This window comes from Bombus pascuorum, chromosome 11 (assembly GCF_905332965.1).
Source record: "Bombus pascuorum chromosome 11, iyBomPasc1.1, whole genome shotgun sequence".
Lineage (NCBI taxonomy): Eukaryota > Metazoa > Arthropoda > Insecta > Hymenoptera > Apidae > Bombus > Bombus pascuorum.
The window spans coordinates 9,097,608-9,123,175 of NC_083498.1; the positions used below are offsets into that span (position 1 = coordinate 9,097,608).

The following is a 25,568-nucleotide window of genomic DNA, read 5'->3' on the forward strand; positions in this document are numbered from 1 at the left end:
TCTCGTACAGCGTGATAGCGCTTGTCTTAATCGATTGCGAAGAGAAGCAAGCGGCACAATAGCACTCGTCATATTCGTTACTTTATGAAATATATCTATATTATTATATATGCGTACTGTTAGTTTATAAATATTTCAAGTTTCGTTCAATAAAAATTATTGATAAAATAACAATGAAATACAAAATACCGTCAGTCGTTCGTAGCGTTCAAATGTACTAAGATTTTTCGACACAAAATTTAAACAACGCGATCGCGCTGCTTGGGACTCAAACGGTTAAATATTATTTATTTAATATATATGTCTCTATTTAGTACTACTCTATTTAAACGGTCTTTCTTAGTTTTCTATTGTATCTATTTTGAATTTACTTTTACTGAACTTCAATCAGTGGCTAAAGGTACCGTATTGAAAAAAAAGAAAAAAAGAATTAATACTCGTATGTCAACTATTTAACAATAACAAAAACTGTAAACATACGGAGCGGTAAACGGTAAATAGGAAAACAAGATGACACAGTCGATGACAATTTTGCGATCAAACAATTACCGCTCTTTGTATATTCACGGTCTAAGAAATTTTTTACTCGTGCGTCTGAAGTTTTAAGATTGTTTAGTTAAAGTTTAGGATCGTTAATGCAAATATTATTGCTATGAACACTATCAACCAAGTCCATCTTTTCTTTCATTTCTGTAGTTCCTCTTATATAAGAGAAACTAATAATATTGAATTTTTAGCTGACGATAAGAAAGAAAATTCCTTATCAATGAACCGTGATGTCGATTCTCCCGACACAATAGTCAGTTCATCTTCGCCCGAATGTGTCATTCCGGAATTTATACATCGATTCCCTGGTTTGAGGTTGATCGAAGAGGAGTCGGATGAGGAATCAGATTGGCTGAAACGAGTGTCACCTGTGATACCTTTAATCTCACCGATACCAATTCGATTGAAACCGACGTACGTTGGTAAAGACATCGCAAAACAAGATAAAGAGAATTTAGGAATACCACGGTATGTAAGCAGTACATTATTTTACGTATCATGTATGTATACATTATTCGTTTGAGAAGATGTTTGTTGGTATTAATAATTTATATAGGCTCGGAAAATCACCTCCAATACCTTTGAGGGATGGAAACGTAACAGTTACATTAACGTTAAATAGTCAGGCTGCAGACGACATTATGGGAGTACTTAAAGATTTGGCTAATATCTTAAATATAGCTCCTCCCACTGGTTACCAGATCGTAGAACGTACTACCACTCCCCCTAGTCAGAAATTAGGTCTTTATAGAATCAAGGGAAAAGATGGTAAAGAGGGAGGTGTGTATTTCAATGCAATACAAATTACTAACAAAGGTTTTTATAATTTTTATTTATCTCTTTATTATTAAACAAGCAAATGATATCATAATATACGTGTGAATTTTCAGCTCCAATTGATATACAAAGTATTTTGAACGGCGCCGCCAAATTCTGTCGTCATTGCGATGTTGTGATATTGAATAGCTTAATAAGAAAGAAAGTATCTGATTTACCATTTTTAAGTAAGGAAGAGGCTGAACCCGGTGATGAATTATGTTTCTGTTCAGCAGCCTGTTACATGCAATTTGCCCTTATGCATAGAACACCTTCCAACACGCAAGATAAGGTAACCATCTTGTATGTTATAATACTATGATAAAGGATATATGTACATCCGTGTCTCAATTTACGCGGAGTATCCGTTCCACGTGGATTTGTTTTATGCGATTTTCAATCGCGTAAACGAAGTCTAGCAGTACAAAAGAAAAAATATATACACGTATGACGACTAGCACAACGTAATGTACTTTTATTCTTATCTCATACAGCACTGTTTCAACATCGGCAAATAAGTTACTGCATCCACTTGTTACTTTTGAGACTTCTAGGAAAATTTTTATAGATAGATTTTCTGGCCGCGTGAATTGTCTTATAATTTACCGCGTAAAAAAAAAGTGCCGCGTAAATTAAGAGACGAGTGTATATATATTCAAATTTATATTATATCACTAACGTTATGAATAATTTGATGAATAGCGATCTAACATATTTTTTCGTTCATTAGGCTGCAACGATAGTGGACCATCTATGTCATAAAGTAGATACTAAGATATTGGATGACGATTTCAAGAAAGGGAAAAAGTATGTGGTCAAACAACCTGTGGAACATGTTGAAAATATGGAAATTGATCAGACAGAGAAGGAAACCGAAGTGAGGATAAAAATGGAGAAAGAAGAGCAGGATGTCATCGAGACGAAAGAGGAAATCACGGAAGAGAAACGGCCAAGGAAACATTTGGCTGCGGAAGAGTCTATAACTGAACCGACAGAGATACAACCACCTGTAAAAGTATGGAGAGGTCTACGATATAAGACGTGGTCTGTTGGCTTGATGCAACCTCCAACCAAGTACAAAAAACCAACCGATAAAGAAATTACAGAAGTACGTACATGGATATCTTAAAATAAAGATTTAAATTTGCGACTTAGCGTAACATAAGTGTAAAATATAATTCTTTTGTTTTTTTTAGATGCTTTTCCGAATGGCGGTAACCGTGGTACCTGCCAAAGCGGAAGACAGTCGACGATGCATGTTTTGTCACAGTCAAGGTGATGGTACAGCCGATGGTCCCGCTAGACTTCTTAATTTTGACGTTGACAAATGGGTGCATTTGAATTGTGCCCTTTGGTCGGAAAATGTATATGAAACCGTAAATGGTGCCTTGATGAATCTCGATACCGCTTTGCAACATAGTCTTGTATTAAATTGTATTGTTTGCGAGAAACCGGGAGCTACAGTAAAATGTTTTAAAATGCGCTGCACCAACGTGTACCACCTTGGCTGCGCTGTTAAAGATGGCTGTGTTTTTTATAAGAATAAGGTGAGTACCTACCTTAACGATATCATAAACTTAGTACGAACCGTGAAGAAATATAAAACTCATCGGTATTTAATATAATTTTCAGAGTACCTATTGCTCTCAGCATGTACAAAAGAACGAAAAAGATAACGAATTAACCACTCTTTCCGTGTACAGAAGAGTGTACGTGAATCGTGACGAGAATAGACAAGTCGCAGCAGTAATGCATCATTCGGAACACAATCACCTGCTGAGAGTCGGAAGTCTGATATTTTTAAGCGTCGGACAACTGCTTCCACACCAGCTTGCCAACTTCCATACCCCAAATTACATATACCCCGTCGGATACAAGATCGTTAGATTTTATTGGAGCATGAGACGGCCAAACAAACGCTGCCGTTACGTCTGTTCTATCCATGACGTTTCCGGTCGACCCGAATTTCGCGTCCTGGTGCAAGAACCTTTACAAGAGGATGTTGAACTTCGCGACGCTACTCCTCGCGCTGTTTGGAGCAGAATACTCGAACCTCTCGCTGAGCTACGAAGATCAACGCACAGCGTCCAACTGTTTCCGCGTTACGTTTCCGGCGAGGATCTGTTTGGACTTACCGAACCAGCGGTCGTCCGTGTTCTCGAAAGTCTTCCAGGCATTGAAACTCTGACCGATTACAGGTTTAAATACGGTCGAAATCCCTTATTAGAATTACCGTTAGCGATCAATCCCACCGGCAGCGCAAGAACGGAAGCTCGTCTTCGCAATCAGCTCCCTTGGAAGAGGCCTCACACGCAGCGCACAGGCTCATCGGCCCGAGCAGCCTTTGTTCCAACCGCGACAGTCGCAGGCGAAGTGGCGTGCCCCTACTCCAAACAATTTGTGCATTCGAAGAGTTCTCAGTACAAAAAGATGAAGCAAGAGTGGCGGAACAACGTATATCTGGCGCGCTCCAAGATCCAAGGTCTGGGACTCTATGCCGCACGCGATCTGGAGAAACACACAATGGTCATTGAATACATCGGGGAAATCATTCGTACTGAATTGGCCGAGACTAGGGAGAAGCAGTATGAAGCAAGGGTACGTTTCTCTTTAGTTCACTAACGTGTATCAGAGAATGATGTTATAAATAATATAAGGTGTACGATACACTTTTGATTTTATACATGCGATACGTACTTGCTTAAGAGGGCGAAGAAAGAAGGGAATTAAGGATTTAGTTGAAAGGAATTTTAGAAATATATTTATTACAGAATCGTGGTATTTATATGTTTCGCTTGGATGAAGAGAGAGTGGTCGATGCCACGTTGTGTGGTGGTCTCGCAAGGTACATCAATCACTCTTGTAACCCGAATTGTGTCGCTGAAATCGTTGAGGTTGAACGTGATCTTAGAATCATAATCTTTGCAAAACGGAGAATCTCACGTGGCGAGGAGGTACGTTATCTTTTGATTCACGCTAGGTAATCTTGTCATAATTAACTTAAAAAAGAAAGAGATTTATATAACATTGTTCCTTGCAGCTGGCATATGATTACAAATTCGACATCGAAGATGACCAGCACAAGATAGCATGCGCGTGTGGCGCGCCTAACTGCCGTAAGTGGATGAACTAAGAAGCTCGATCCACCGTTGTTATTGTTACTACGTTATTGGGTAGGTTTTACATGAAGAAAAAATTATATATATATATTATATATATAATAGACACATTATTTAATTTGTAAAGTGCCATTGCAGTTTGACTAATTGATTCATAGTGAAGTTGGTGCTATGCCATCACAACATTCCTCCAAAGTTGTACAATATTAGTTTTACTTTACAAAACATAGAAACATTGATCGCTTGTATAATACGGACACTCTTTAAGATCGCGACACGAAGTAATTGCAAAAAAAAAATAAATTTTATGGGTCGTGTGTATGTATACAGGAAGTTTGTATCTTTGTATGTTGAGTAGAGTCAACGTTTAGTTGACCGATATTGTAATATAAATCGTTTATTAATTATTATTGCATACACATTGCACTGTATCTGTAAATAAGTAGAGGTCCATGTTATTTTGAATCACCAGATGAATTATGTAAAGTAACAGTATCTAATTTAGAATTATATACGATTATGACTATATATATATATATATTTCATCATATGATAATAAATCCGTACAAAATCTACTGATCTATTTCGTTTTTGTAAATACCTTTTTTTTTTGTGTGTAATTCGATCTATTAGCGTTTAGTAGATAAATTATATAATCGTCGTTCTATTTCAAGTCTTTTACCATGATAAATATTAGCTTCAAAGTCGCAAAGTATTTATGCATTTTAATGAATCGTAACAATTCGAAAGACTTCTAAATCCAATTTAGATCTACAAATTACATCAGAGAAAATATTTCTTCCATTGTCAAATAATGTCTTTTTGCATAAGCAGTTTATATATAAATTGCGAATTCATATGCAAATCCTGTATATATCTTTACTGAATCTATAGAGATTTTAAAGTACGTAACACTACAGTGTAATGCAGTGACATAATGTAAAAGAGCCAAATTTACACAGAGCAAATTATGTAGAAATCAATTTTCACGAAATAATTTTATAACAAAATATTGAAGTTTCGACTTTAACGTATTATTTATCAGGTAACAAGAGAAATATTTATGAAATTGTACATTGCATTTAATTCGTTTAATTTGTAACAAAAGGATGTATAAGGAGAAAGTAGTTTAAGGAGAGAGGAATAAAGAAAAGAAACAGAAAACGAGAACAGATCACGTTCACAATTTTATTTTCGTAACTGTAAAATAATATTTACAAAGAAATATATATAATATATATTTCATGTACGTGAAGTACACAGTCGTCTTCAAGTTTCGGTTAGTATAAGAAAAAGAGATACAACAAAACTAAAATAATATGTACAATGAGTATTTAACTGTAAGGATGTGTCATGATTAGTTTATACAGAACAAATTATGTCTGACGATAACTTTGAGAGATTTAATTGTGCAATTGAATATAAAAAGGGAGAGAAAGAAAAAAAACTAACAAAATCTTCGATAAACTTTTCGTATTTGTAAACGTAGCAACTGTATGAACACTCGGGAGATAAATCAGACAGAAAGAGAGCAATACAATTACGCAGTATGCAAAAATATGCAATAATATACAAAACAAAAAAAAAAAAAAAAGAAAGAAAATAAAAGCGAGTAGTGACGTAATCGGCGAAATATATACGAACGTAAATGCGAAGAAGAAATACATTGTAAGAAAAAATGTATTTTTAAATGCGATTCTTTGGCATTTATGCACGATACGATTGTAAGGCGGTCTAAACGTTACAACACCGTGTGATCTATGTACAATTTTAAAAAAAAGTAACTATCACCTTAAACGTAAAAGTAAGTTTGAAGACAAGGTACGACGCTTATAAAAAAGAAAATCACTTGTGTAGATTATTATCGACGATTAGACAGCAATATTGCGTTTATGAAGTTCGTTATATGTATGAAAAACAAAGTCGGCTTTTCGCAGATTTTATAAATTCATACTCGATTGGTATACTGCGCGGTAAAACCTATATTCTAATTGTATATTGTATATTCTTTCTAACACAATGATTAATCGAGCGAGAATTTTTCGAGTATTTTATCTAACAAAAGAATAAGAAGAATGAACGAGAAATATATATAAGGAAAAGCTTTATCACGTTGAACGATATCTTTTGCTTTTAATATAGTACAATTGTAATGGCAATCTATGCAACTTGTCCTGAACTTCATGTGTTTATTAAATTTCGTAGCTGATAGTTGTATATTTGTGTAAAAACGTCGTACTCGATAATTCCTTAACGTAACATTAAGTTTCCTTGATCGATGTAAGGAGCGATTCTCGAGAGTGTAATTGATCACTTAGATTTCTTTTCTTTTTTTTCACAACATCTTTCCTTTCCAACCTTTGATCTTTCGCAACAAGATCAATTAGAAAATCTTTATTAGGTAAGACTTAATCGAGGTGACGTTAGTACCAGTTTGTAATTAAATCTTGAGGCATGTCATAATTTTAAGAATTAAGTTGTAATAAATTTGTTTGATGATAATCTGATGGTGTAACTTTGTTTCTTCGGGGAGTTTCATTTCAATCAAATATCTTATCCTCCATCGCGATTAAAACAAAAGTATTCTATGATTAAAATTTCATTCTTTAATCAGTTCGGTAATAGTGGAAAATGATCTTGAGAAATTTCCTAGCATTTCCACAATACTTTTCAATATTACTTTGTTTCACATCTGACAACAGATTTAGTTGACAATTCTTTTGGTGCAAAATAAAGATTCTCTTCTACTAATGTAACAACTAGAAACAATGAATTCCAGCATTGATAAATTTTCATTTAAAAAAAGAAAAAAATTTTAACGTTACTTCTGTGCACGTTGAAACAGTTTTGGTGATGGTCTGCTGTCTTCATTCACGATGACACTGGCTCAATCCTGTTGCATGCAATAAATTAATAAAATCATTAAACAAATATAAAATAATACATACAGTACAAGTGAAGTTCTAACATATATATTTAAAGAAAGAAATTGAAGAAAAATGAAGTCAAATTTTGTACTTTAACACGAAATCTGTGAACAATATAATTAGACTCATCTCTAAATTTTCAAAAATAATTGAATTGAATTTGTATTAATATTACCTAGTAGCAAAATCTTCTGGATACTTTATATATCGTAAATATATTACATATATAAAAGAAAATATTAGTTTCAAATGAATTTCTTTCCCAATATAAATTACATAAAGTTTGTATATAAATAGTTGCAATTTTATTCCTTTCATGCTTACCAGTGCAACTCTACAACTGAAGATATATGAGAAGTATTAAAGAAAAGTATTACAAAGCAAATTAATTATATAGAGTGCATAGTTCATGCAATTGAAATAATTACTGGTAATAATATCGTTGATTTCACTTTGTATAATGTTGTTCATAGTAATGTCATTAATCCATATACTATCACAACATTAATAGTACATACAGTGCTCCCATTTCTTTCATAAATGATATACAAATAAGAAAGTTAAACATATAATATTAATGCAATACCAGATATCAAAAGTACCATTAATTTTGTGCATGCAGAAAATATTGTAATGTGCAAAATAAGGCAAGATACTGTGCGATATCAATAAAAAAATATGTAGCATGTACACACAGTGTATTAGTAAAGTGCCTACTGGTATTTAAAACTGTGGGATTATGTATGAAATTTGCGAATCTATTTAATTTGGAGACTGTTTATCTTTATTGCCATTAGCTTTATATAGTTTATAATAATCGTTATATTATCCACATATAATACAGTTTTATGTACAAGGGGTCTAGTGTACACTATGATTAGATGTAGTGAACGACTTCTCGAGAACGATACAAAAGAATGGTGTTTAATAAATAGTAAACAGATAATATCAAAGCGACTACCTACAATCAAAATACAAAAGTAACGAAATAGAGTTTTTACTGATTTATGCTTAAGAATTAATGTATTCGTACTGAGCAGCAACATGATTTACAGGAACCATATCTAAAAACGCTAATTCGACTAGTCAATGAACAGATTTGTTTTGGTGTTCTCTAAGAGAGAAATTGGAATGCTTGCAATTGATTAATACAAACGTTATACTAAAAATCTGCTAAACTTTGTTTAAAATAGCTAAACTTTGTTCAACATAATCGCACAAAACCATGTATTTTGATTTCTTTCTCTCTCTAACTGAATGGTAAGAAATTAGTAAGTCCTAATACTGCTTTTTCCAAGAGTATAGAAGAGTATCGCTTGATTAAATTCAGAATACAGGCATAAAATAATTACGTAACACTTGCAAGAGTGCCTTTTCTACCATAAAATAAATTATGTGTATAACTAGTAACTATATAAGTAATATCAACGATATGTAATCAGTTTAAAAGAAAAGTACCAATTGTTCAAGTACTATAACATATTAATCATAAGTATTATCAAAGAATTACATCTTGCACGATATATAACATATAAATATTATTTTTATATATCAATAAAAACCTATTATTTTTCTAAAAATCATTAAAACACTGAAAGAAGCACCAAGTCAGTTACGTAATACTTTTTATGCAAGAACAATCGTGTGTATACATATACATATATTCGTATATATGTACACGGTATACATATACGTACATGTATATATATATATACGTTACTGGATAATTTTCATTTAAAAAGGCTAGAATAATTTCGATAACTTGCTACTTGTTATGCACCTAAACGTAAAGTCGGAACAGTGATTAGAATAAGGTGAGGCCCTACGGTAGTCCTTATCTGCGATATTTTTATGCCGAGAAACGAAGGACTCGATTTCTCTCGTGATATTTTCTTCCACTTTTACGTCTTTACTCCCCGTTTTATTATATTCGTCGTTGTCGACTAAAACTACCGGAATAACGTTGTTCCTTTCGTATCAACCAATTTACCAAAAAACCGCAAAAAGCAACAGCGCGCGATCACAGAAAAAACACGTGCACGATGATTCACTGGCTTTCCTCGATCGCGAGGATCGAGCACACGCATAAATCGATCACGCAAAACACATGGAAAAATCGGTGGATGCGGATGAATTGGAATACAAAGACGCGAAACGTATTCGCGGCAAATATACCAAATACAAAAATATATCGTACATTTACGCGTGTAAAATGGCTGATACAGAATTTTCGTCGCAACTGAACAGCTTCGAGCCGGGAATACGCGCCTAGTTAGATTTATATCCAGTCTTTAATTTCATAATACATCGCCGTATTTTTAACATATCATCCAGCCTATCAAATCGCCTTTGTTGAAACCAACAAATGAAAACTGGAAACTACGGCAAAACAACACGCCCTTCTCAACTGCCTTTCATTTCTCTCCTCTCGTTTCCAACGAAACGTATGTACCTTTCACTACTTATTTCGATTAGTCTCGTTTATTAGAAAATAAATACATCTATTCAACCTTTAAATAAATAGTCAACAACACGTGCACAATACCTTGAAATTTCGCGGTATATCGCTTCCATCCTTGACATTAATGATCTATAAAAATGCTTTACGCGAGACTCTTCGGCTGATAAAAAGGTCTAGGTCCTTAGACGGTAAACAAAAAGGAGAATGGAAGTCGCGATTGATCATGGAGATACATCGATAACAGTCTGTCGTTACATTCTACTGTGAGTAGCACACAAAAATAAAAAAGAATAAAAAGAAAAAAGGGAAATATGTAAACATAAAAAGATAAAAGCAAATGCACCCAGATAATGTGTTACCCTTGGTGAAACTTTCTCGAAATAGCAAGAGAAGAGGACATATTACTTCACGCCACCTGTTACCCGACATAACTAGTTAAATATTTGTTATAAAATTGTTAGCAGCGAACTGAAAGCGGAAAGCATGAGGAAATGCTCGTGTAAGATACTGGTTTCTTCCATTTTTACGTACGAAGATAGACACAGTTTGGTATAGCAACAAAATACCGTGCAATTGTCTTCTTTCTTTTTTTCTTTCTTCTGCTTTTTGATGGCGTGATTTTACAATTTCGTTTGCGTCACTTCTGTACAATATTATGTCATTCTTAATACAGAAAAGTTCGATCGAGTTTTACGATACATTTAAAATTCGTAGATGCAGCTGTTTGTCCTCTGTACAGGTAGATTTACGTTCGGATGAATTAAACGATGGTCACAGTTTATGAATATCGTTCCGGCCAATGGATTATTGTTCTATACGTAACTGGTCTTATCTTCAGTCAAGGCACGAGTCTTGAATCGGGCCTTGCCAAGTCTTTGTCAACGCTTTAACAAACTACTCGGGTATAATTAGTGAACCATTTACACTATTACTGCGTTAGGTGCGAACCCTGACCCAATCACCAGTTTGTTAGCCGGTCTCTCGCATGGGCGCTTAGAACAGCAGCTTCCTGTATAATGAATATGAAGTTTCAACAACGACATATTCGTTAAAATTTGGAAACACGAAAGCAAGAAAGTAAACGGACATCAAATAATATTACGACAACAGGGAAAAATAAACGATTTAACGAGGAAGATCGAAGTGGCTGCTGTAGTAGAACGCCAAACGAATACTAGCACTACCGGTTTGTTTTCTTTTAATGGCCGCTGATAAGTTTACGATTAAATATAGTAAAAGAGAATGGTGAGTACACGATACGCGCGCGCTCGCGCGCAGTAAAGTACAGTACTTAACAAGTGATGCGTCGAATACATCGTTAGGTATTTTTTCGTTAATATTCTCTTCTGAATTTCAGCTGTTGTTTCTGCCTGCGTGTGCAGGTCAGATTAGACCACACATGCTGAAAAGACACCCATCACACGTCAACCAATGTCCCCGCCGTAGTCCTGACCGTTTAGCAGATTACGGTTGTAAATGGCAGCCCTGTAACTGTACCTATTTATGGCTGGCCGATCGGGAACAGGCGGCGGTATCAGTGCCACTTCGGAGTTCAGCAAGGCCCCGCTTCCCTCATCCACCTCGCCGATACTGCTCTCCACCAACGACGGTTCCACCTCCGTGAACGCCAACCTGGATCGTAACAGGTACGCGTATGTTTTATACCTCTTCAGCTGCAATGATAAACATGCGAAAATTTAGAGATGTCACGTATGAGTATCATTAAAAATTGTCTTAATAGTTAAACGATAAATCTTATTAATCTGGGATGCTTATTAAAACCATACAATATTAGGGATAAATTCTTCTTGTGTAAGTAGCCGTTGATTAACGTAGAAGTGAAAAGAGGTCGACGGGAACTGGAATACGAGAACAGCACACTGATATTAAAGTTATGTAACTGGTTCAGAATGAGGGAACATAAAATATAACGCGGTGAAAGTACCGCGAATTTTCTTTTTCTCATTAATTCCAGCTTCGATTCGATAAAATATTCTACGAGATGCAGCCAATGAAAATCAATTCTATCGCGTTCTAAGAATTTCTAGAAATCTCTACGCTACGCCTACGGAAACATCTATTAATGTAATCAGTGATACTTAAAGAATTTTTAATATACATAAGGAGAATATATTTAAATGGTACTATAAATTATAAACATCAAATTTCTTTTTAAGAAAAAGGTTGATAGCGGATACTATAAATTACCTCGTGATGTAAGTAGGCATCTTTTTCCTTATAATTCTGTACAGTGAGAGCCTTAGCTCCTCTCTCAGGCGGATGTCGTCTGTGCTCCTCCAGTTCAGCCTCCAATTTGCTCACCCTCTCCTCATGGTCCCGTAACTGTTCTCTCTGACAACACGTCAAAAAAATCCAACAAACCGTCATTTAACGCGCAACCCACGATGGAAGAAGAATCACGAAATAGAATCTATCTTTCTACTTTTTTTTTCTTTTTGTTCCTTTAAGACTGGTATTAATTTAATACGTTTTTTACACTACACTCTGTACGACGATTCTAATTCTGCTGTCCGAATCTCGAGTACGAGAACTTAGAGAACGGAGTTCGCTTCGGGGATAGTAGAGGAAGGCTTGCAAATAAAGAAACAACGAAGACAAGATTATATTCGTTTGCGTGGCCGAGCAGAAGAAACCACTTTTCTTAATCTCTTCGATCTTACGAACACTACTCACAGGAGATAATTTCGTGTGGCTACACGGAAGCAAAGGCCGTTGAAATTTTCGCTGAGAACCCACCGCTCCTGCTAGTGGCTGGCAAGAAAAACTGGCGCACACGAAGTTGATCGTGTCTATCCACGACTGCAGTTCTTTGGAATCACTGAAAATATTCAATTTCAACTCGTCATACCGATTCGCGTTATTAATTACGTTACAAAGATTTAATTTGGTAAAAGATAATTACCTCGTTTGGAAGAGATACTCTGCTTGATCAGCAGTCTGTAACCTGAAGACGTGTTCCTTCTTCGTGTAATCGGACGCTTTGGTGGCTAACGCGTGATGAATGCGTATCGCGTTGTGCAAACTATCGTTACGGAAGCCATGCTCGTCTTTGTGCAAATATAATACAAGTTCCCTCAATGTACAATAATACATCTTCCAGCCGCGTTTGCCAAACGGTGCTAAAACCAGTTAAATAACATTTGTATTTCGTTGCATTGTAAAATATACGGGATATACATTAGAAATATCAATGGACGATATTTGAATTTCAAATAATTACTAGATGCAGATGAGATTAATCGACATGGCTAATAATTGTCGAGTCGCGTCAGCGAGATTCTTATTTCTTAAATCATGGCGTGTATTTGAAATTATTTGAGAAAGAAGATGTATCGGAGATCATATAAAATGTATTACTTTTCTTTCCGTTGGAATCGAAGCAACATTTCCGCATAACGTATCCCTTCTTAAACTCCGTAGCACCCGTAACATTTGGCACGTCGAGAAACGGATTTCCGGTACCAGATATCGCTGGACCGTCACCCTGTTGAATCGCCTGATTCGCAGTTTCGTCCCCTTCCTCGTCTCTGAACAGCCAATAAGCCCCACTATACTATAGTATCTCCACAAGTATCTTACAATAATAGGAAAATTTTATATTTAAAGATTCGATGAAACTCACAAGGCCCATTCCAAGGGGAACGATTTGATGGCATTGTAAAGCTGTTTCAGCACCTCTCTGGGGAAGTTATCGCCGTCGTTCAGTTCCGAGAGGTTCTCGATAAATTCGTTACACGACATCTTTCTACCGATATTCTGACCGTGTAGGTCGGTATTGAGCAGCATTATGGCGCAGGTTAAGGTATGAACAGCGTCTGAAATAAACGAAACGACCCAATAAATAAATATAAGGCATCGGCGTGTACAAGGATGCAACAGAAGTGAATGTTTACCCTGAGAATTAAATGCACCCGGATTACAATCGAGAAATCTCTTGGAGAAATGTACAAGAACCCTCTCTCTTTCCTGGGTCTCCCCAGTCAAAGAGAACTGGGCAAGGAACTTTCTGAGAGCCACGTCCAGCGTGTCCCGTTCGAAGCTGAAGTATCTCAAGTATTCTTCGGCTACCGCTCTACTAAAGTCGTTGCTGCAATGCCCAAACGAGACAACATCTTATAACATCTCCAAAACAGTTTCAAACATGAATTCGCTAGGTAAACCTTGGTATTCCGCTCAAACATGCTTGAACCTTCTGGGAATATTTGTTAAACTGATATTATTTAGACTCGAAATTGAAATAAAAAACGAGTCAGTTGATTATTGGTAGGTGATTTTTTAAAATCATTCTTCCAGAAGTGACTTAGATTTCGTTCGATGCGAACTGCGCTGAGAAGTTGTAAAATAGAATTAGGCGTTTTACAATCTTTCTTACATTCTCGGCTTACATTTGTCGAAAAGCTCTGATAAATTTTACTGTAATAAGTATTTTACATCGTAAGATATGTATGCGAATCAAATGATACATCTACAATGAAATAGTTAGAAAATGAAAACAGCAAGGAGCATTCAATTTTTATTATAATCGGATATCCTAATATTTATGTCCTATTATCTTCTTAAGGAAGTAATTGCAATATTGTTCTCCGGTTTGAAAATTCGGAACGATAAAGGAATAATAAACCTAGAGTCGACCGAGATTATTCTGAAAAATCTTATAAAAATTTCAGGTCGTTTCTTTAGTCCGTAAAGTGTGTACGTACTTTTTGCTAAGGTGTCTAGAGACGTCAGACTTTTTGAAGCCGTCCAAGGAGTATAGCCTCTTGGCCAATCGAACTGCCGATGGTAGGTCCACCGCTTTCGGACTGTAATGGAAGCTGTGCAAACTTTCGATGTCGCTCTCTTCGTCCGCAGACTGCGGCGGTGATGCACCTCCGTGCTTGTCCTCGTAGTTGCCGATGTTCAGAGCTTCGTTCTCGTCCTCGCTCTCCTTCAGCTCCTACAGAGAGGAAATATAAGATGAAAGAGATAAAGAACAAAATGGGTACGTAAAGTAACACCCATCTTGCGGTCGCGTTTTGACACCGATACGACTCTAACAGGGATGACGACCACTTCCAGGAAATATATTGTACGCGAGCAGAAACATCGAAGTAAGCGTGTAATTTTATAAATTTATTTACGTTACATCAGAGAAATCTCGCGCTATGTCGCGAAGGAGAATTCTAAGGATCTTTCTCTTCGCTACTGTTTTAGATTTTGCGATTTTACGAACTTCGAACAAGTCTACATATTTATAACATTGTTTTCTTCTTACGAGTGAATACGATAAGTAGTAAAGTTGCATGCTTTAAGAAAGAAACGGATAGACGCGAGTAACAGACACGTTGATAGAGATTTCGCAATGACGATTGACAAAGGGAAAAGGACTCGCACTTGTCTCTTATCCAAGATCTTCTCTCGCAAGCTTCACCTCACGAATCGATATTCCCGAGAACCGTAAAGATTGTAAAACCGAAGAAACGAATGTCGTACCTGATACCCGACGAACTCAGGCGTGGTATTGCCAGTCGGCCGTTGCACGGTGTTCTGCGCGGTAGACGTGGGCACGAGTTCCGGATTGCTGAGATTGCCCCGTCGCCTATTCTGCCTGGGACTGGTGTTCCTCGCCGCGGTGGCGTCCTTGTCCGGCCCCTTCACCTGTATCACTATCCTATGCTCGGTATTCTCCTGCGCCGGTGTATACGCGTTCGACGCCGGTGGTACAGAAGCAGCCGCCGCTGTCGCCTTCAACCTCCTCTGCGGTGGCTCGCTGGCGAGTATCGTCGAGTCACTGTCACTCGGATCACTGACCATCATGATATCGCGTGCACTGAGTATGTCCATAGTTTCCTCGTCGTTGTAGTCGGGACTGGACATGTTGCTGATAGCCTCGGACTGGCTGAGATCACCGTTGGTGGGATGAAGGCCGGAGGCCGAGGAGGTGGTCCCGTCGCCGGAGGGGCCCAGGGCTGAGGCGCTGGTGCCCGTGGGTACCGGCGGTGGGAACCTACGGGATCCAGAATTGGAGGACATGACGGAGGATGAGACCGAGGTAGGGGAGGTTGGCGATAAGGATCTTTGGGGACTAGTTCCCTCCGTCGAGGAGCTACTCGACGAAGATTGCGAGGAGCTGCCGTTCTGACAGCAGGAGGTGCGCTCCGAGGCGGACGGCGAGCTAACTGGCGCGTTGTACGTCCAGACGATTCGATCGCTGGACAAACCCTGGCCGCTGTCAGGTCGAGTGTCCAACAGGGTGTTCAAGCTGGACGTGACGTCGTCGTCAATGTCAATGTCCACCGCGCTCATTGACGGATCCTTTTGGAATTGCAAGTGGTCCTCGGAGCGCGAGGTGCGAACGAAGCCGCTCGAATAACCGAAACTCGCGGCATTTTGTTTGTTAGTATCGCTCTGGCCTGGACACTGGCCGCTCTCACGTTTGCTGATCCCGACCGGTGAGGTGCTGGCCGAATTCGAACCGGTACACTTGTAAGCACGGTGATGGCCCAGCATCTCGTTAGGACTGGTCGGTACCGAGTTATGATGGTGGTGATTGTGGTGATTATGGTGATGGTGGGTATGATGATTGTTGTACCTCAGCGAGTCGACCTTCTTCTGGTGCTTCGGGAGCAGGCCGCTGCTCTGCTGCGTGCGCGACAGGTTCAGCATTAGATCGCCGGTCATCATGTACGCTTCGAACCTGCATTCATCGCGTTATTCGTTAGTTATCTTAAGCTTGTATATCGGTCAGGTTTCATCTAGCTTTTGTCTGATTATACGATTGATTCTACTGAAAAAAGCAAATCGATAAGACGGAGAAGCGACAGAAGTGATCAAGTCTTCGATCATGAGTTCCTTCTGTCTGGTGATACGAGTAATCGAGTTGAGAAGGAAAATTGACGAGCAAGATAATCCGTACAAACGACAAAATCTATCATTCGATGATTCGTTCTTCGTTTTCCTTCGTAAAAAGCAATCTTTCGTATTCATTCCCTATATTCATTCACGAAAACGGAATAAATTTCATTTGGTGAAAGGTTCGACGCTTCTCCGAGATACATATTACGAATACCACGAAAACATCGTAAGAGAAAGAGAAGAAAATGTTTAAAAATCGCGTAATACCGTTCAGAAGCTTTCTCTTTTGAGAAAAAGAATTCCATGAAAGAGGAATTCCCTACCTAGGCGTGTTCTTCTGCCTGGAGAACTTGTCGCCGGAGAGAGGCTCCCATTGGGCACGTTCTTCCTCCTTGAAACTATCCACTGGCGGAAGTAGCGCCTCTAGTTCAGAGGATCCGGAAGCGTCACTGTAGGATCCGTTGCTTCTCGTCGCATACTGCTTCGCTGCAGTCGGTTCCTGTGGCGAGCCACCCGGAAGTTCCGGTGTTCCTGGCTTTCTTGGTTCCATATCTTCGCCGTTACCCGATGACACTGGCCTGGGGTTATTCACGAAGGTCATCGCCTCGTGAGGGATTTTGGTCGAATCCGTCTCGTCGCATGCCGGCTGTCCAGGTGACAACAGCCGACGCACGTGAGCTTTTATTGCAGGATCTGAGGAAATTACGTTGCTATCTTATCCGCTGGCTTTGATAATCGCGATTATTCTGTTCAGCGACTGTTCTGAGACGAGAAGATTACTCATCTTCTGATTAAAGATATAGATTTATAGATAAAGATTGGATTTGTCATTGAAACAATAAATTTCATTAATTTTCAGAAAGTTTCAAAATTTTCCTAAGTCGCTGCGGATTGTCGGTCGAGTTGTGAGTTTCTCGTTCTGTTATGACTTGTCTGTTGGGTTTTTTGGTTTGACGAAAGCGTCGGTGATATCAGGAAGTTGTTTCAGATCAGAATTAAAGGGAAGGATTACATGTTGTGCGTGTTTCATCGATTTAACATAGATATCTAATGGATAAAGATTGTGAAACTATCGTGAGAAGTATGTCGGTGCTTCAAATTTGCTGATGTTTCGACTGAATAATCCCTAGGCGACTTTACATTATCGCAAAAGAATTGTGTTGAAGTTTGCGATTGGAAATTCTTTAATATATCAATCGTCGAATTCTCTATGTTTCATCGAAAGAACGAATCAGACAAGTAGTCGGTATCGATATATAAGGCAAGACGCCAGACGTCAAGGAATTAATCAAGAAATCGCCACAACTACTATTACGCAGAACAGAGAAGCTGTTTCTGTTTATCCACAAAAATTTCTCGTCGATCAAAGGACCTCGATCAATAACAAACTTTCCACAACTGAAGCAATATTCCAAATCTTCCAATGCGTGTTCCGACTCTCTCATTTTCAAATCTCAAACGAAGAAAACTGATAAGTGATACGCGTAGTAGTGTGAAAGGGTGAAAAAGTTGCCATAACCACTGCTATACGAAGCGGAGGAGCTTCTCTTCATCCGGAGAAATTTATCGTCGACGCGTGCAGCGCTTCAAAGCGTCCGCGGGCAACGCGTCCCCCGGTCGACGCCAAAGAAAACTCAGCGAGCGTCGCGTCGACGTGCCATCCGGCTGGAAACACGCCGGAGCAACTTCGATTCCCGCGGGGGCGGCTTGGTCTGGAGCGCGATTTACGAGCGGCAGAACTCGCCCTTAAATAATGCAGCTATACGCCTACGTTGTTCGACGACAACGACGACGACGTCGGCGACGGCACCGCTGGCTGATGTCGTTTCGCGTTTACTTTGTTTCGCAACGAAAACGAGCGTTCACCAGAGCGAGTTTATGATCCGCCGCCGAGAAGCGCAATATCCAAGCTGCGGAGAGTCTGTCTGCCTCGAGGGCCTGCGTTTCCTTCCAAAGGACTTTAATGGATGTTTCTAGGGTAGGTTGTTTGTTAACTTGGCGTTTCGTCGCTGGAAAAAGGGGTTGTTAGCCCGTTTTTGGGGGTACAAGTGGATTAAACGGGAAATGGAGGAGGAACGGAAACGGAGATCGAGGTCGTTTGGGTTTTCGAGCTGTCGGAGTTTCTGTTGTTATTAGGCAATGTACAGTGGCTCGCAAAAGAATTCGTACGCTTAGCACAGATCATCTTTACGTGTGTATAGTGTGCGTCTTATACCTCCATTAACATATAATAGAATATAATGTAATTCAGATATTTTGTTAGAGATATAATAAGACACGACGACTACCGAAATTATATTGGCAGAATTTGGATCCAATCTGGAAATATATATACAAGTTGAAAGATATTTTTTATTGTATTCTTATATTCAGTAAAAAATTAGTATACGATATGAATAGTCGCGTCAAGCATATAATAAGCGTGCAAAATGCCGCACTGAATACTCGAAATGTTCCATACGATACACGTAATATGTTCATAAAAGATAAAAGAAGACAAGCGTACGAATAGACGTACGAATTTCCACTGTACATAGTTGGATAAACAGAATGTTCACGCAAAGTACGAGAAGTATAGGAGGACGTTATGATAAATCGTGTTTTGCGTGATTGTTAGACTTCTTCCTATTGGTTTTGCAATTGAAAATATGCTTTCACTGCGTTACTTATGTTCTCAGATCTCCATGAAGTTTCGTAGATTTGTCATCGCTTTTTCAAAGTTTTATAAATCAGTTTGTTCCATTTGTCAACCTCTGTAGCCACCAAGTAATAACGAAATCGGAAGTCGACAAAAATGCGATTATCATATTTTTCTCGTGTGATTTTCGCACGTAAAATATGAAAGACATAATACGTGAATAATATGCACGCACAAGTAAATCAACGTTCGTCAGGTGTATAAATAAAAGCAGACGAGATATCCCGTTTAAAGACAAAACAAACTCCATTACCAATTTTCGCTAAAAATAATTATTTTTATAAAAATCCTCGTTCTATTAACGAACCGACAATCCGCTAAAAATACACCGGTCGTAAAATTTCCTTAAAATTCCCAACAAACTTCCCGCAATGCCCAACAACGTGGATAGCTACTATTTTCCTCGTTGGAGGCGAGTTTTCCGTGCATCGTCTTCCCGCAGACCGTGACTAATCAATGAGTCGCTCTGATAGAAAATCGTTTGTTATCCGAACGCGTCGTTTGATCGTTGGCTCGTGCGCTTAATTACCTGCCCTCGACATTCTCTCTTTTTTTTCCTCGTTTTTTCTTCCCCTTCATTCTCTTCCTTTTCCCTTGTCGCGTGGAACACGCGTGAACGACGAACAGCTGGCGTCGCCTAAGCGTGCAGACACCAGCCTCGGGTAAAAGCGTCATCGAACGTTACAAGGAGTCCCAGGGCAGACGCACGATCGCGTTTTCCTATCGGTTATTATCGCGCAATTCTATTATTACGATCAGGTTCAAGAGCGACTATATGCGCGTGCACCGAGTTCTATCATTAGATCGTCGGAGTTCACTCACCAGCTGACGTACAACCGGTCTACGTGTTCTCGGTTCATGGACGTGGTGATCGTCTAAATTTGTGGAGCACGACGGGAAAGGATATATCTCACGATACTATAAATTCACTATCGATTTCGAAGCGCAAGCTTTGGAAGACTACAATTTCTAGAAGCGAAATTTGTTACTATTTTAAATGCTATTTAAATTAAGCGATAAATAATAGGAGAAGAACAAGTTTTGAGAAGAGTCGATTTCTAAGAAGATTAGCTACATAATTTGTTATTGGTTCGGATGATAATTAAATTAAGCGATAAGTGGCATCAGGAATTTGTTAATATTTCAAATGGTAATTAAACTGAGCGATAAATGGTACTATAAATTTAGTGAAACAAATTTTAAGAGTAATGCTCTTAGGAGGTTTCGTATTATAAACATAATTTATTATTATTTTAAATACCAATTAAATTAAACGATAAATGATACCGTAAATCTAATATAGAACAATAATTTTCAGAAACTATTGAAATTATTGTGAAACGAAAATATGCTCGTCTATTCTCGTTTATTCGATTGGAAATTTGCGATTGTAATAATTTGCATAATAGACCTGGAGATATCTACTAAGACGTAGACTCGAACAATGTACTGTATTCAGCAAATCCCAGCTCAACCTGATGACGTAAACATATCCTAAATCAATTATGTCTCCATGAATGAGATGTTCATCGTCTACGTTAATTAGTAGATTAATATTTGGGACGATTTGCGGCATGACAATGAAAATACTAATAATGAGAAGAAAGGGAAACCACTAGTTATCTGTCGAGAAACATATATGAATCTTTTTAATAATCCATTTAATTTATTTTATGAAATTTCTTATTATATTTAGAATAGACGTTGCTCTGAAGCTTCGACTCAATGTTCGTTTATTTATTAATGAACAATTCAGTCGTTAACGAATAGAAATTATTATTTTCACTATTTCATAATTACGATTGTCTGCGGAAAGATAAACGTATCTTCTTTTCTCGTATTTCGTTTGAAATATTCTCTTTGACGATCCCTCTTAAGTTACAAAAAACTAGTCTCTAGTTTCGTTTGTTCCGAAGAGAAATACTAAAAAGAGCAACTTTGACATCACACGTAGCGTAAATAATCGTGTTACACATTTATCAAATGATATCGTCTGATTAAAAAATCAAAGATAGTTCCAACGACGATGTAATCGCATATAGAAACGGCGGTTGATCCGAAAGCTTCAGCAAATTTTCTTTGTGCTTTGCGACATCGTTCAATTTCCTCGGGGAGGATTAAACTGTCACGAGATAACCCGCACGATTAGCGTGTTCGGGGAACCCGTACTTTATGACAAAGACGAGCCCGGGGTAGTTGTAGAGAATCGGGGAAGAAAGAAAAAAGAAAGAACCAAGACGAATCTGACATTTCGTCGTTAGATTGTGGTAAGTTACGGTAGGTCATTAATCAACATCGCGACACGCTGCAATTAGCCTGCCTTTTAAAAGCAAGGAATAAAGTTCGTAGATTACAGCCATGCTAAACTCCTTTCGTGTGTTTTCAGAATGAATTTCCGGCTGAAGAAAATCCTTTGAAGGTTGGAAATTCTTTAAAGATGCGGCTTTTCAAACTATTATCGATCTTAAGAGAGTTTATTGTATATTTTAAACCAAGAATAATAAATATCGATGAGCCTCATTAATTATTTCGCAATTTTGCTCCACCAAGTAATTGTGTTTCTACATAGTTTGAAAATTACGCAGTAATATATTGGTAGCATTAATTAGGTATTATGTTAATATTACGGAATATAATTGAGTGGTACATTAATTAGTACAGGGGAATACGAAGTTTACAAAGGTATATCTTTTTTTTTTTTACTGATTTAAACTTCGGACTGAAACTCGAAATGCTACAGGCATTTAATAATTTGATGCTTAATTGCTTGCGGTGAATTTTATATGCAATTGAGTTACAATGTAACAAAGTTACGTAGATTATTACAAATCGCGCCGTTCTTCGTCATTTTCGTTTCAAACTATATCGCTAAAACACGTTGCAATTTGTTGCAGACACCAGATAAAAGCCTAAAATATATGAGACACGTGAAACATTCTCTAAATAGATAATCCGATTGTTTAGATTTATCTCAATTCAAAATGTTTCGTATAACACACATGATACATTCACAAACGGTGACTACAAGCATAATATGACAAATATGATATATTATATCAATAAGTAGATAAAGTTCCGCGATGCTGTGCGAATGAACTTATTACTCGATCTGATGTACAATATCATACGGATGATCGTACACAAAACTAGACTTAATTCGAAGCAACAGCCAGAAGCAATCGGATCTTTGAAAAATGGATGTGCAATACTGGCAATATCACTGGCTGGCGTAGTTAACATATTATTGGCTGTTTGTTAATCGGCTTCCCTTTGGCAGCGTTCACTGGCCGAACGTCGGTTAATTGGCTTTTCTCACTTGTATACGAAAGCCATTCGCGGCAGCGCAGCGTGTCGGGGAAAGCTGCATATCGATTTAAAAGCAACATTAAATGCGAACGAACTCATATCAGCTAATTTAGCCGGAAGTAAAAATTAACGAGAGAAAAGGTAGAAACGATCGTTACCGTTTGTTCCGTAAGAGACGCACGTATAATGGAGATAGATAACGCGCGTAATCGTAGGCTGTAAATTAGTCGATCAATAGAAAACTGCTCTCGTTGAAAATTATCAGTCAGTCGGCCGTGGAATTACAGTAATCGGAAAAATTACTTAATAACATTCGTAATGAGCAGAGAAACACAGTCGATGTTAAAATGGGTTATCGCGTGCGTAAAGGTGCAAAGGCTGGTTAATTATGCCGGTGAAATCATTAAAAACGGTATTATGCTATTAACTGTGACGGAAATTATTTGTTGTTTCTCGACCGTGATTAAGTCATACGTGATCGTAATAAATGGAATTTTATTAAAATTACACTGTTTAATTTCAAAAAGTCATAGCAAGAATGCCGAAACAGAAATTATTATTAAAATAGCGATATCTCTGATGAAGGTGGCACGATAATTCCAAAAGTCAACAGTCGTACCTTTTAGCGACGAATATTTTCGTTTCAATTAGACTTATACATTAATCTAAATCAATGATTGTATTCATTACGTATAAATGAAAATAAAAGACTTAATAAATTCTGGCGCTAGAAATAATGAACAATGGTACGACGAAATTACCGCTAACAATGGAAAACATTAACCTAATCCAATGGATCCCATCTCCAACGAGATTGCTACACGTTTAAACTAAGAACTGCATAAAGGATTACAAGCTAAATCTCTTAACCATAGAAATTCCTAGAAGTACAACTGCGTTCAATCTGAATCTACAATTCAATGCGAGATAAATTCATCTCGCTGAGATTCTACGATTCTGATCCATTCCATTCCATCGTTCCTTACCGTATCTGGATTAGCTTATCAAAGGGGCTATTCCTATCGTACACTGAATGAAGGGAGCAATGATTCAACAGGGCCATCAGGTTGTTCAACGCGGACTTCATTAGTCGGGACAGCAGAGCGGCTAGAACCTACCTCTAACATCGAATGAATTCAAGGTGCGCATGCACTGATAACGATAATCCGGTGTAAATCGGCTAAACACGAGGGTTCTGTGAGGTAACATCGTATCTGGTCCCCTGGCAAGTTTACACAATGATTCTACTCACGCAACGTGGCCAACTGTCCGCCTGTATCGCATGTCCGTGTATTTACCGGATTTTAACACATTGATAATGTCCCAGGTCAATTGGCTTTCTACGTGCAACAATCAGTGGATTGCACGTGTTTGGAAAAATTCAGATTTGTAAGTGACGAATATCAGTAAATAGAAATTCCTTTCGTCGCCTAGGTTTCTAGATAGTCGAACTTTATTTCAAATCTTTTGCACATTTTTAATATATTTAACTTTCCCGTATTTATCTTACACGATTTATCCGTGTAATAACGTATGATCGTATTCTACTTTGTCTATTGACGTATCGATATTATTAATATTATTAATTCGTAGTTTATTTTGTCTAATAATAAGTAAATTGAACAATGCTAAGGCAAACAACGTGGAAACAGTAAACGTCTGCTTTGATTTAGAAAGTCGAGAAAATGTTGGGTTCGTATAATTTGTTCAGAAAGACATGTAAAGTATAATTTCGAGTGCCGCTTTCTTTCTAAACATTGATCGAATATACCAATTTCGTTGATTACTGAGAAGGAAGTAAAATTGCGAAAATAAGATTAATATACATACACACGTGTCTCGATTATAATTTTCATTTTAAAAAGGTGTTAAAGGTGTTAATTTCCAATGTAACGTCGACGATATTAATTTAATTTAATTTATGAAACACGTTGATTAAAGGAAGTAGGATAAAATGGTAAATTACTAAGGATAGCTTCGTGATGAAGAAAGAGAAAATGCATCGCATGTGCCTGTAGTATTTCAATTCTGATAACGATTTCCACTGAAAAATATATTACAACGTGTACTTTCAAAAGTAATTTCGTTGATAAATATCAATTTAATTTATAAATCGGATATGCCGATTAAAAGAAACTGGAGAAAATGAAAATTGTGAAAGGTTGTCTACGTACAATGTGCATCATACGTGTATTTATAATATTTTTATTTGGATAACGGTTTCCGTTAAAGGAAAATGCAGTAGCGCGTGTAATTCCAGACGCAGTTTAATCGTCGAATATTACTTTGATTTATGAATCACGTTTATTAAGGAAGTGGAGTAACGTTTACGAAAGGCACTTTCTCCATAGTAATCGATGCATTTTCAACTTCAGTTCAATATGAATACGACGTGAGAAATATATATAGCTGAGTACTATACCTATATCTTACTTACAGTCAGTCACAAAAGTATATTATTCGTAGTTATATTTGAAGCAACATAACTTTTTTTAAGATTCGACCGAACGGCTCCAGCTTTATTGAGAAACTAAAGGGATTGGTTCACTTAATGTAAGAGAAATCTTTCTCTTCGTTTTTACCAATTTTAATTTTCCCAAAATTTCCTATACACGTTATTTAACGAAGCAATTTTTCTAGCTTCTCCAACAATCTCAAATCCTTTGCACCCGTTTTTAAAACAGTTATTCCGTTTTAAAGCCTATGCCAATGCCTTATTCACTGACTCTATATATTTTCACCATTCACACAGCAGATGAGTTTGCGAATATGTTTCCTAGTCTACAATTTAGTTTCGTCGCATCTCGACGGATAAACGAAGCTGCAATATATCACGTTTC

At 37.6% G+C, this 25,568-nt stretch overlaps 2 protein-coding genes across 23 annotated transcripts in view; one reads left to right on the top strand and one right to left on the bottom strand.

The window, feature by feature from the left end:
• The window catches only part of LOC132912253 (histone-lysine N-methyltransferase 2C-like), a 28,456-nt gene extending 22,367 nt beyond the window's left edge, over window positions 1–6,089 (top strand). For 11 of the 13 annotated variants that reach the window (XM_060969523.1, XM_060969522.1, XM_060969524.1 and 8 more), the window contains 8 exons: window positions 738–1,014; window positions 1,103–1,362; window positions 1,437–1,654; window positions 2,093–2,470; window positions 2,559–2,909; window positions 2,995–3,960; window positions 4,134–4,316; window positions 4,403–6,089. In XM_060969523.1, coding sequence (XP_060825506.1) covers window positions 738–1,014; window positions 1,103–1,362; window positions 1,437–1,654; window positions 2,093–2,470; window positions 2,559–2,909; window positions 2,995–3,960; window positions 4,134–4,316; window positions 4,403–4,495 — 2,726 coding nt within the window. In that variant the 3' untranslated portion in view covers window positions 4,496–6,089. The remainder of the gene's footprint in view (window positions 1–737; window positions 1,015–1,102; window positions 1,363–1,436; window positions 1,655–2,092; window positions 2,471–2,558; window positions 2,910–2,994; window positions 3,961–4,133; window positions 4,317–4,402) is intronic. The other 2 variants (XM_060969529.1, XM_060969535.1) reach the window with 1 other exon arrangement.
• Window positions 5,650–25,568, bottom strand: part of LOC132912255 (PH and SEC7 domain-containing protein) — an 82,578-nt gene continuing 62,659 nt past the window's right edge. For 3 of the 10 annotated variants that reach the window (XM_060969548.1, XM_060969541.1, XM_060969543.1), the window contains 10 exons: window positions 17,048–17,417; window positions 15,363–16,566; window positions 14,591–14,826; window positions 13,784–13,977; window positions 13,513–13,705; window positions 13,248–13,438; window positions 12,793–13,009; window positions 12,564–12,708; window positions 12,078–12,221; window positions 8,170–11,542 (listed from right to left, as the gene is read on the bottom strand). In XM_060969548.1, coding sequence (XP_060825531.1) covers window positions 11,294–11,542; window positions 12,078–12,221; window positions 12,564–12,708; window positions 12,793–13,009; window positions 13,248–13,438; window positions 13,513–13,705; window positions 13,784–13,977; window positions 14,591–14,826; window positions 15,363–16,566; window positions 17,048–17,417 — 3,143 coding nt within the window. In that variant the 3' untranslated portion in view covers window positions 8,170–11,293. Of the gene's footprint in view, window positions 7,375–8,169; window positions 11,543–11,579; window positions 11,729–12,077; window positions 12,222–12,372; window positions 12,461–12,563; window positions 12,709–12,792; window positions 13,010–13,247; window positions 13,439–13,512; window positions 13,706–13,783; window positions 13,978–14,590; window positions 14,827–15,362; window positions 16,567–17,047; window positions 17,418–25,568 lie in introns of those variants that run through there. The other 7 variants (XM_060969542.1, XM_060969544.1, XM_060969545.1 and 4 more) reach the window with 6 other exon arrangements.